Source organism: Glandiceps talaboti, chromosome 1, assembly GCF_964340395.1.
Source record: "Glandiceps talaboti chromosome 1, keGlaTala1.1, whole genome shotgun sequence".
In the NCBI taxonomy this organism is placed as follows: Eukaryota; Metazoa; Hemichordata; class Enteropneusta; family Spengelidae; genus Glandiceps; species Glandiceps talaboti.
In genome coordinates, this window is record NC_135549.1 from 8,542,078 (window position 1) to 8,554,533 (window position 12,456).

The window sequence follows — 12,456 nt, forward strand, 5'->3', positions numbered from 1 at the left end:
ACGTGACCCGTTAGTTTCCTCAAACTCCATGTATTTTCTAGAGTCTAGAGAACAATTCGTATTATAATCTGTTACTGGCTGATTGTTTTTGTTTTCTTTCCTTGTGTCAAAAATAATTTTCATTCATTCATTCATTCATTCATTCATTCACCCACCCACTCACTCACTCACTCAATCAGTCACTCACTTACTTACTTACTCTCTCACTCACTCACTCACTCACTCACTCACTTATTTGAAATTTTATTCACTCAAATTCCATCCGTAAACTAAGAATGGATGATTTGCAGGTGGCCAGTTATGGTATTTAAAATACAGCCGATAACCTATAACCACTGATACTTCGCATTTCAGAATTTTTGCAGAAGAAATAATTTATTAAGAATATGCATGATTCCCTTGAAAACATCAACATGCCACTCGTTCAGGATTTACTAGCTAACCAATAGCAAAAAACGAATCTGGCTCCTTTCCACTCACCGCCCTGCATTGTGACTACACCAGTTGATGAACCAATATCAAAATCTGTAGTTGGATTGATTGAGTACGTTAATGACAGTCCATCTGGATCGATGCAAGATATAGTTGTTACCTACGTATTCGAAAGAAAATGTGAAAATGACAAATCATCTCAGTAGTAATTCTATTGACGATTTGTATGTATTGCCTTTCTCAATGGTTTGATATACAGTTATGTAAACCAATTATACCAACATACTTTTTTAAAGAGAGGGTCATTCTTTGACATGTATTTCAAACTTCTAGAAATTTGTGGCTAGAACATTATTTTTCAAACTCAAATATTAACTTGCGTGGTCAAATCACAAATCATTCGAGTATCTTCGAACCCTCAAATGCATGAGAAGATCAAATGAATGCAAAGTAACAATTCTGCCTCACCGTGTGGTGGTTATTTTTTTTACAATCATACATTTAACTTGATTAGTCATCGGCATTTACAGCAAACGCCCATCCCTGCCCCTCATACCTCCCGTTGAACAGAGGTGGTGTCAACATGTGATGGTCCGCGAGATCAATCATCAACCTTTCAAAATCATCAAATCCCCCCCCCCCCTTGAAAATTCTGCAATGGTACGTGGGATCAGTTATTAGCGCTAATCCTAACCAATAAGCCAGGGAAATTGTTGATATTGGGTTATTAGTATTTACCGGTGCATTCACTCCAGTGGTATCTTCAGGAACTTCCATAACAATTGATTGTGAGACACAGGTAATTGGAGCATCACCTGCTACATCGGTAACTGTCACCGTCACCTCTATAGATGCTGATCGTGTAGGATTCACGCCTTTATCTTCAGCCAAAATGGTCAGAACGATGGTGTCACCGCTCAATTCGTAGTCTATCATTCGATTAATTGTCACTTCACCTGATGCTGCGTCCATCTTAAAATTATCATTAATATCACCATCTGACAAGAAAAAGTAGCCTTGTGTCAAATTCTTAACTTCTGATACAAACTATGTTCTGACTAGAAACATTTATTTGTATCATAAATCTTCTTTACTTTTCCTCTTATAAGAAGTGTTTCTTCTTTCAAATCCCAACAACCACTCTTCTCGCCCCTGTAAGAAATCCCTGTGAATTTTAAGATGTCGTCATGTAATATTCCCTAATTATGTATTTATCTCAGGCTGCTAAAATACTAACCGATGATAGAATATACTACGTCCCCCTGAGGACCAAAATCGTCATCAGTGGCTGAAATGGTGAAGACACTTGTCCCTACAGCAGTGTCCTCGGCTGTCTGCAAATATCAAAAGAGGAATTATATGATATTCTGTTACATAACACAATTGTGATTGCCTTTGTGACTGCGAATTGATAATGTGAGAAAAAACCTGTTAATCAAAAAAATATTTCTGTAAACGACAATGAATAAACGTAGTATCGTAGAGTTGTATCAATTGTAATATTTTCAAATTGCGCAATATTTTCATTCTAGATAAATGTCACATGCTAACGAAATTATCATGGTTGCATGTGGCACTCCTTGAGATAAAAAGAAAAGGGGTTTTCCTAATATAAAGTTTAAAGTTTGGCAACTTGCTGTAGAAATTTAGACCTACTGTAATGGTAGCAGGAGTTGTGGGTGTAGCAGCAAACACTGGGTCGTAGTCGTTGACCGGGTCAATTTGGACATAGACAGTAGCAGTAGCAGTGTTTCCAGAAGGTTCATCAGCAATGTACACAATGAGTTCATACGTGTCTGGGTACGTATCCGTGTCACCGGGATCAATTGTTATTGGATTCCTTAATTCTAGAGTTTCAGCTGGAAGGTCAAATTGAAATAATAAACTAGATTCTGGAGGACCAGCGTCATATGTGGGGTCTGACGTCGGCTCAAGACTGAAAATAAAACTTGTGATGTCATCAGAGTCAGGGTCATCAATGTTGAATGCTGCCAGGAGTGTACCAGCAGTATCGTCTTCCTTCACGGTGACAGAAAACACACTTTGAGTCAATGTCGGTGGGTTGTCATTAACATCGAGAACATTGATTACAACGTCTGCTATCGACGTCTTCTTCGGTGTACCTGAGTCGCTGACTTTACATCGGAGTGTGTACGTCTGCTGTGTTTCGTAGTCAAGTCTGGATTTGAGTGTGATGTCACCATTTGCTACTCCAATGTCAAAGATATTGATCCCACTTGTAGCTGTAAATATACAATCGAGTAATTCAATATTTTATGAGAACATTGGTCACGTTCATACGTCAGTGTGCTCCATGGTGAAATATTGATATATACCAGTGGTAAAATTGCCGGGAACGAGCATATAATAACTACATATACACAGCTTGTCTGTGTGTATTGTCGACCTAGTCAATCTTCCAGAACGACTACAAATGCAAATTATAGTATAGCTTCAGAGATGGAAAGCACTCTAATAGTGGAATCAAAAGTTACCTCTCCTAGGTATGGACAACTGACCAAAATTCATAAATATTGTCATCTGTTGGTAGATGGCCTGCCATAGTTAATAAATATACTAATAAAGCATTGCGAACTACGTGTATATTACTTATGTATACGGTTATGATGAATTCGACGTTATAAATCATTTCTGACGCTCGTAGACCCTGTGCATTAGCACAGTCGATGTGAGGTAGGATTCAAATGCTCATTCCCAGGCCAGATGTATTAGAAACTACATGTATTCGAGAGGGGCGATCTTTCATTCTACGTTAACACCTTTTCGAAGTCAGAAATATGTACTGGCCTGCTTACAGCACTTGTGGTACTCTGTTTATCTCTAGATCTCATATTAAGCTTATAATAAGAGTTGCAAAGAGTTGACCTAATGATTTGATATGTTTCGGATATCATGTCAGGACTACCAAATACATGTCTAGCATCGTGACTATGAAAGAAGAATAGAAATGCTCTAATTACAATATTGAAGTACTGGGTTAATTGTTTTTTATGGCAATCCCGTGCACATAGCAGCTAAAGCACGACCTATAGGGTCTGTTCTTCTCTAGCGGATTCACTTTATTAGGGACAGTAAGATACTTACGATTATAGGAAAGTATTTCATGAACCATCAATCCATCCTCAAGTCTATCATCATCCTGAGTGTTTGTAGAATAAATTGTTTCTCCGACTGATTCATCTTCAGACACACCTACCGAAATGGATCGACCTCCAGGGAACGATGGTGTAAATTCGTTGACTCCGAGAACCTGCAAATTAAATAACGTCGGAACACCAAAATGGAAGACCTGAGTTACAGCACAGTCCCTCTAAGACAGAGGGGTTATGGTTAGAGTTAGAATGTCTATATTGAGTCTTGGCCTATGACCTTGCATACACAATTATCTTTCAATTTATAAAGCAATAGTCTTGAAATATAGCAAAGGACAAGGACAAAATCTGACATTGTTTCTGTGTTCTTTATTTCACATGTGAAGAACTGCATGTTGATTTTACATCAATTTAAAGGCATGATATGTATATGTATGTATGTATGTATGTATGTATGTATGTATGTATGTATGAGTGTATGTGTGTATGTATGTTACACCCAATCCGTGAAACTGCCCAATTCATGAAATGTGCATGTAACTTTGCCCAGTTCATGAATGGTCAATCTTAAGCAAATGAGAGTATAGATTACGATCTAAAAGGGGCCAAATTAAATTTTGAGGGCAAGAGTTTTGAACTGGGGTGTTGATTATTGAACTCTATTAAAACCACAAGCTACATTGAATTATAATAAAATAAGAATTGTGAGGTGATGAGTTTGTAAATACATGATAATAAAGTTGTTTGATTCTTATTTGTGTGTGTCCTATAAAAGATGCTCATTATTTCATGTACTGGGCATATTTTTACCATACCCACTTCATAACTTTGGCAACACGATTGACTATTTCATGAACTGAGCAAAGTTAACTACCCATTTCATGAATTGGGTAATTTCACAGATTGGGTGTAACATGTACTCGTGAATATGATGAAGTCAATGTCTCAAGTTGTCCCATGTTCCTTTAATATTCTTCGTTCAAGGTTGATAACTAGAATCTCGAAAATGGTCAAATTGTGTATGACAAAGCAATAATAACACTCACTTACATGTAAACTTCCACCTCAAGAGCACTATTTCCCTTAAACTTACCTTCACAGCTACTATAGCCGTGCTGCTCAGTCCACCTGAATCTACTGCTTCTACAGTCAAAATGTAAATGTCGCTTGCAACTGTGACTGCTTCATAATCCAGTACTCCATTTGTAATCAGAGATGTTCCACTTGTGTCGAACTTGTTATTAGGACTTGCATCGTCACCATTTAAAATAGTAAGAGTCAGTGTGTCACCAGAATCTCTATCCGTAATTCCGAAATCTACCACTCTAGCACCTGTACATGTTGATAACCAACACTTTAGTATTTCATTTCAGTGCCGTGTGTACCATTTATATCAAGCGCGTCAAATGACGTAATGTAATTATTCAAAAATACAAAAACAGACAAATGGTCAGTTCTATATATTCGGATACACCCTAAGAACATTCTGATGAATTGTTATTTACTCGAAATTATTATTGCCATGGAAACTATAGATGAAAATCTTCCGGGGGAAATCACTATAATTGTAGTGCACATGTTGATTGCATTGTAACAGTTAACAAGTTGGGGACAGTGCTATAGAAATGATTAACTTGCTAAAGAGTTTCCTTCATGGGTATAAAGTGTTAGCGAAAAGTACCCTTTTCATGGATTAACAGTATGCAGACACTTTCTTTGTGTAAAAGTGTCCGTTAACTGAAAAAAAAAGGCCCGCTATATGAAATTGAGAGCATAGTTGTAACAATGGGGAAGAGTCGGAAAAGAGTATAACTATTCATCAACAATAATGATATCCAGAAGAGTACTCACCCGATCCGCTATTCTCATAGATCTCCCTATCATAGGTAACGCTGTCAAACTCTGGTGGATATTCATTCACTGGATTAACTAAGACACGGATACTTGTAGTACCAGTATTCGAACCCTTGTCGGTAGCAGTCAACACAAAATCAAATGTATCAGAACCTCCTCCATCAAGATCAAAGTCATTCAGGGTCTTTATAGCACCATCTGATGCTACGGTAAATCCAGATGATCCACCACCTAGAGAGAATGAAGAGAAATATCAACTATATTTTCCCTTAAATCCATAACTTTCTAATTACATGTCTTGGACATTTTCAAGAAGATTATTTAAACATTGAGGAACACCTCGAAATCACATCTTCCATTTAAAATAATTTCCAACATTACTGATATTATAACGCTCAAACTATATGTAAATGTATCACCACTATCACGGTCGTTAGAAATGTCTACTTACCACTCAGACTATACGTGAATGTATCACCACTATCACGGTCGTTACAATATCTACTTACCACTCAGACTATACGTGAATGTATCACCAGTATCTCGATCATTGATTTCTTCCTTTGGGTCAGTGACTTGCCATGTGACAGCTGTCTGAAAAGCTGCGTCTTCATCGATTTCACCAATGTAAAGACTTCTGTCGAACGTTGGTCTTTCATCAAATGTTTCCCGGATATTGATTGCCATGGTTTCCGTTATGGCTGTTCTGCCATCACTTGCTCTGTTTTAATATGTTAATTGTAATAGGTTTATGTTTAACTGTATTACATGCATTTGGAATTCTTCTCTGTAATTAACATTTCACGTTAAGTACTCGTGGACTCTTTGCCAGACGGTAGGTAATTAACTTCTTGCAATTGATTTTTAATTATTTTAGTAATTGCATATATCGTTATTTTAGTAATTGCATAAATAGTTTTTTATGTCCATTTGACAAAAAATCATGAAATATAACATGAAACATGAACTAACTCTCTCTCTCTCTCTCTCTCTCTCTCTCTCTCTCTCTCTCTCTCTCTCTCTCTCTCTCTCTCTCTCTCTCTCTCTCTCTCTCTCTCTCTCACCTGACTGTAAGTATATACTGAGGCACTTCACCAGGACTGTCGGCTTCGAGTGTACCTCTGGTAGTGACAACACCTGATGATGGGTTGATTTGAAACTTGAATGCGCCACCTGGACTTTGATTGATGATTGAAAAGGTAATAGCGTCGCTGTCCTCATCCGCAACGACAACCGTGTGTACTATTGTATTAATTGCGGCGTCTTCGTTAACATAGAGTGTGCCGGCACCATTAGGTAGATTTATAAATACAGGGTCGTCATTCTCATCTATTATGTTGATGGTAAGAGTTACACTATCTTTCGAATTTACATCGGTTTCGTGCCAAACTTCAACTAAAACTTTCTGTTGTGAGCTCTGTTCATAATCCAAACTTTCGACCCCAGTATACAACTGTAAAAAGAGTAGACTTGTCTGAATTGCAGTCTTATACTTTTTCATACCGAATGTCAATTCATTCATAAATCTAACAAGAAATAATATACCCAATTAAGACATGCGTGCGCATCGCAGAGGTTTTTGTGATGCCGAACTTAACCTATAGACCTAGGGTCTGGGATTTTATAGTACAATCATTCATTATATAAATTCACCAACCAAATTGAGACAACGTTGATATTGTAACAATACATGATCAAGTCTCCGAAGAAGACACAGAACCCCTCAAATACTTTACTTGCATGTAAATGAATTGTCGATATTATTTGGATAGTCTGCATTGAAGAAAGCTTGCAAGTTATTATATGGGGTCATGACACTTGAATGGAGTTGCTATGTATTAAATATTTTGAGCTCTACAGTAATATACACTCCTTGCCATGAAGGATTTACATGTATTAGCATAATAGCATAAACCACGTGATTTTCGTCACGGAGTTGAAAAGTCATGAAGGGTTTCACATCCAAAAACGAATGCTATTCCCATGCAAGGAGTATGCGTCGAATGAACAAATGCAGTTTTACGATCGAATCATTTTATTTTCTCACACTCGAACGAAAACACGCATGCGTACACCATGCAAAAGTCTTGTACAACAACAGGATCGTAGCATGTGAACATAAGGTTAAGACAACAAATAAAACATTTATCCAATGTAAAAATAAACTGCAAATGTGATTTACGAATATAAAAGTGATTCATCAATAAGAATATTGAAAATCACAAAAGTAATACTTGTGTATATTTCGTTTCTGCTATATGGATTTGGAAGAACTAGGCAATATACTACAAAGTGACGTGTCTGTGAAATGCAAGATTTTAACATTTTGATAATTGCTCCTGAAGGTCAATAACTCGATAATATGGGAGTAGGCACTTGAATGGTTTCTCTGTATATTGCAAGCTTTAAGTTATTGGGTAACTATTGAGTTTTAACTACAAATACATGTATGACCGCCATTTGGTCAATTTTGCATATGTCACAGAGACATGCATATGTCCCATATGATATATCATCTTTGTAACAGGTTTGATTTAAATTGGAAATTGTATGTCAAAGAAATGACGTATTACTGACGGACGGACGGGCATGCGAATGTACGGACAGATGAACGGAGGAGCCCCATTGTTCAAGATTTACTTAGTCTCCCCTTCATAAAACTTAAAATCGGGACCCTACCGATGCGTCGTCTTCCTTAGCATAGAAAGCATCCACAGGTCCAGGACTTGCCGATACAACTCTAGCTTCGCATGCTGGTAAACTTGGTGTAAAAGATGACTGCCCTACTGCAATTGGTGTGTTAGGAGCCGAGTTTTCTCGAACAGAAAAAGTTGTAGATGTGTAGGTCAAGGAACAGGGTGTAACCTGACCTGCAAACAGAATGAAATAAGATATTTGGGTGAGCTGATGTAACTAAAATACCATGTTTGACTTTTTATCAAGTTGCCGTAATCCCTCATCACTGTTCATGGTGTTGCCCCTTTTTCTTCTGATCTGGTGTGGCGAGATTCTCAGATTTGCCAATACGCCGCCTAGCGGTACAGCCAGCAAACGGACAGTTTGACAAAGCCTATTGACCTGAACAGGCGTTACTCGTAAGTAATAATTATGAACGCTTTGTCGTGGTACAATACGTACTGTAACTGTCTTTCCGACCCGATGAACGTGTCTAAGGGTATAGTATATTGCTACATTAAAATTGATCTTAGAATCTTAGACACATCTTAGAATCACTGAATACTATACTGAATGCACTGAATACTATACAGGTTTATTTAGATGAAGCTGTGCAGAAAGATTCAATATAGTGGGAAGGACCAACATGTTTTATTTTGGTGGATATCCTTGGTAACCATAGCAATATGAATAGATGAGATTGAGAATGAAGTATTTTTGGCAAAATGGACTACAAATTGATTATATCTGTTGGTTTACATTTACTAAGCATATCCAAAATACGTAGCTTCAAACAATTTCGCAATTGACATGGTAACCAAAACGTGAACAATAGATTGGACAAACTATGTCGGCTACTCAAAGTGCTGGATTCAATATACTGATATACTGACAACCAAAATAATTCCAATTTTGACAAAACGTGTTGAACAGGTACAAATGTATATAGATTAACATTATCCATAGGTTTAGGTGCATGACGAATCCAGTAATAGTGTATTAACCATTGATATAGTTAGAGCCCACCAAATTAAAACTCTTCTCCTATGGACTATCTGTCTTGTGAAATTCGTTTATATATTGTAATGTTAAAGTTGAATGATTTTTACGTTAATGCAATTTGTTGCATGCAAGTGAAGTAACATGAAATGAGATGACATGAAATGAGATGAAATGAGAAATGAGATGAAATGCATGAGATAAGAGATGACTATTTTTACTGATCCCTGTGGATAAATTGAAATGCATCAAAAAACAATACAAATCGTTATCACAAATGCATATAATGTATTTTGAGCATCACAGTTAAGAGTAAAAAATAAAATGAAAAACATACACATTACACTTACAAACATCAAGCCATCTACTAATTACTTGTTAAAATGATTAATTCGAAATTGAATTTGATGAATCTAATAGTCATTAAAATTAACAGCTACATGAATGAAATGAGCTTTGTAGGACATTTATACTTTATTTTCATCAATGTATACACCAAATTCTAGTACCTTTGAGGTTTTCATATTTAAGATATTGTCTGCTAACCAAATTATGCAAATTACTATTTACAGCTAAAAAATCCATCAACAGGCTTTTAGAATAATATTTCGCTTTTGAATCATGTGTTCCTAAGATATTGACAAATAACCGAAATTCTTTATATAATGCAAATTACACACTGAAGCTAAAAGCTACACCAAATCACTGTATAGGACCCACATACTTTGTTATCATGTTGTATATACCAAATTATATGACATTTGAAGCCTGCATTCTGAAAATATTAGGCAATTACTGAAGTGCCTCATTAATAATCAAGACAGTTACCAAAATCTAATCCATTCTAGCCATTACTTAAAAGATTGTGTGTACCAAATTTCATTTGAAGTGTGTCAGTCGTCTTTGAGGAAACGATAACAGACAGACAGACAGACAGACAGACAGACAGACAGACAGACAGACAGACAGACACATACACACACAGACACAGACAGACAGACAGACAGACAGACAGACAGACAGAAAAACAGACACACACACACACATATACACACATCTCCCCATAAAATGAGGTAAAATTCGTTTTCTTTTGTAACTATTTGTTTTTTAGAGGAAATTCGTTGATATCTTGTAAACATTGCATAAAGGCTTGTAAAGGAGCTAAAGCAAAGTTTGGGAGGGGAGCGTAACAACGAGATATATAGATCAAAGTTCACCTTTCTTCTTTATGGCATGGTTGCGTGATGGTATAATTATCTGTCTGTCTATTGTCTAGCAAACAAGAGTGCCATCTCTTTCGAATATATTTACCTTAGATGAATACGGTATAGAGACAGAGTCGTACACGTCATTGAGAGATCATTGTGATGTGGCCAACCAGTACAAATGATCGTATTGCCGTGATATATTCACTCTACGCAATTATAGTTTCTGCGCTTAATCATGTTTTTGCTATGCACAAAGTCACAAGTTTACTCCCTACAGTCACGACTTGGCTCTGTGAAATAATTTTTTGTGCGCTGCACAATATTATTCTCACCTGGCAATGATCTCTCCGTATAATGATAGTGGCTCTGTGAATTCATTGTTTTGCTCGGCACAAATTTTATTTCGTTGCACAAATTTCACTCTACATGATATTACTCCTCTGCACAATGGTAATGGCTGTACGCATACTTTTAAGGGCTTATCACAATTCAAATAAATATCTGGAGTGTATACAAGTAATTTGGCATCACATTCATGCAAACTGTTGTTGTTTTTCTGTTACATTTAGAATAATGTCGTGATCAATACACATACATGGATCAGGTTGTGCAAGTTTTGCTTGAAGGACTAAACACAAAAGAACAGTGGCATAAAAATGTGATTAAGGATTGTGATACCAAACTTAGTCAACTTTATAATCTCAGCTCATCGATATAAACATTAAAAACGGAGATAATACTAAAATTACTGTAAATGAAACTGTACATCCAACTTATCAAAGACATGCTTGGATCTACACCAAAATATAAAAAGTCTTACAAATATTACAGGAACTCCCCTCAATGAAAGTTTCTTAAAAAGCGTCCGACGTCCAGTAATTAGAATGATCAAAAGCTTTCGACGCATCCATAAAGAATATAAATGATGCTGTGAGTAGCAAACGTAAACGAAATAACTATTGCAGGTGACGCAATTATCATTGTATGGCGATAGAAAAAAACATTGTCTAGAGCCAATCCTAATTGGGTGGCGCAGAGAAAACATCGCGGTAACACAATAGGGAACTTGCAATCCAGACTGAGCATGCTCACTTGCAAAGGACTATAGGATTATCTGTAGTTTTCATAATACCTGATCTGGGCTATCGATAGAATAGCCCTCCTACAATGATCAGGGTATCCATGAAATGATTATTTGTGGTTACAAACGATGTAATGATATTGTTTGCAGTACTGATTGATATTTAATATCACATTTCCCATGATGCAACATTCAATGACGGGTTTGTAAGTTCCCTATTGTACTGGTTGGTCACGACATATCTACATTTTAGATAACATTACAATTCGCTGGTACCATACCAGGTGTCGCGTAGAAGCGTCATATGTTCTGATGTGAAACGCAGAACTGAAAGTGCTCCTAAATTCCTATATATCGACATATATGGATAATACAATTTTCAAATCTCCACAATTTACTATTAAGGGTAATTACAATTTACTATTAATGTCTTAGGGTAATTACAATTTACTATTAATGTCTTAGGGTAATGTTAATGTTAATGTGCGACTTAAGGTCACAGTGAACTATCAGGTGTTCTGAATTAATACTCGAACAAAGTTTGCATTTAGCGACTAGTAGTCACATAGACGACAACATTAAGTTAAAAGATCATCAATGCCAAATAATGACTAATTACACGCCAACTGCAAGAATAGATGTTCGGTCGCATTTCTTAGCTTAGTTACCTTTCATATTTGCAATGAAATAGGCACCTGATGGAAAAAGCTTTCGTAAGTTACTCGCAGAAACCACTTTTACTCGAGTGTTCTTATTAACTGGTGTGGTTTCCGTGGGCCTGACCCCGAGGTATACTTGTGTGTATCGGTTGTGTGTTTTGAAGAAAATCAAAATTAGCATTTCGTTTATCGTTATTAACCTAGTAATTCCAAAAGTAAACGTCTCCATAAACCAACATGGCCTCAAACACGCCGGAACAAAACATTAGAACTATATGCCTTACTCTGACAGAAAAAAACAACTAGTAATAGAGACGACCTTAAACTACATTCCAGTCAACATTTTTTTAAATTGTGTATTGTTTCTGTTCTCACTTTACTTTCTTTTTGTCACATGAATTCTTATTTAGTTTCCCAGCTGTCATTCTGATACA

General features: G+C 36.5%; 1 protein-coding gene across 1 annotated transcript in view; it reads right to left on the reverse strand.

Moving 5' to 3' along the window:
• Positions 1-12,456, reverse strand: part of LOC144442506 (protocadherin Fat 4-like) — a 32,466-nt gene that overhangs the window by 19,225 nt on the left and 785 nt on the right. Inside the window, exons 2-11 of the mRNA XM_078131907.1 lie at positions 8,079-8,269; positions 6,464-6,852; positions 5,909-6,120; positions 5,397-5,630; positions 4,639-4,877; positions 3,538-3,703; positions 2,089-2,675; positions 1,670-1,766; positions 1,171-1,430; positions 481-592 (exon numbers count right to left, since the gene is read on the reverse strand). Coding sequence (XP_077988033.1) covers positions 481-592; positions 1,171-1,430; positions 1,670-1,766; positions 2,089-2,675; positions 3,538-3,703; positions 4,639-4,877; positions 5,397-5,630; positions 5,909-6,120; positions 6,464-6,852; positions 8,079-8,269 — 2,487 coding nt within the window. The remainder of the gene's footprint in view (positions 1-480; positions 593-1,170; positions 1,431-1,669; positions 1,767-2,088; positions 2,676-3,537; positions 3,704-4,638; positions 4,878-5,396; positions 5,631-5,908; positions 6,121-6,463; positions 6,853-8,078; positions 8,270-12,456) is intronic.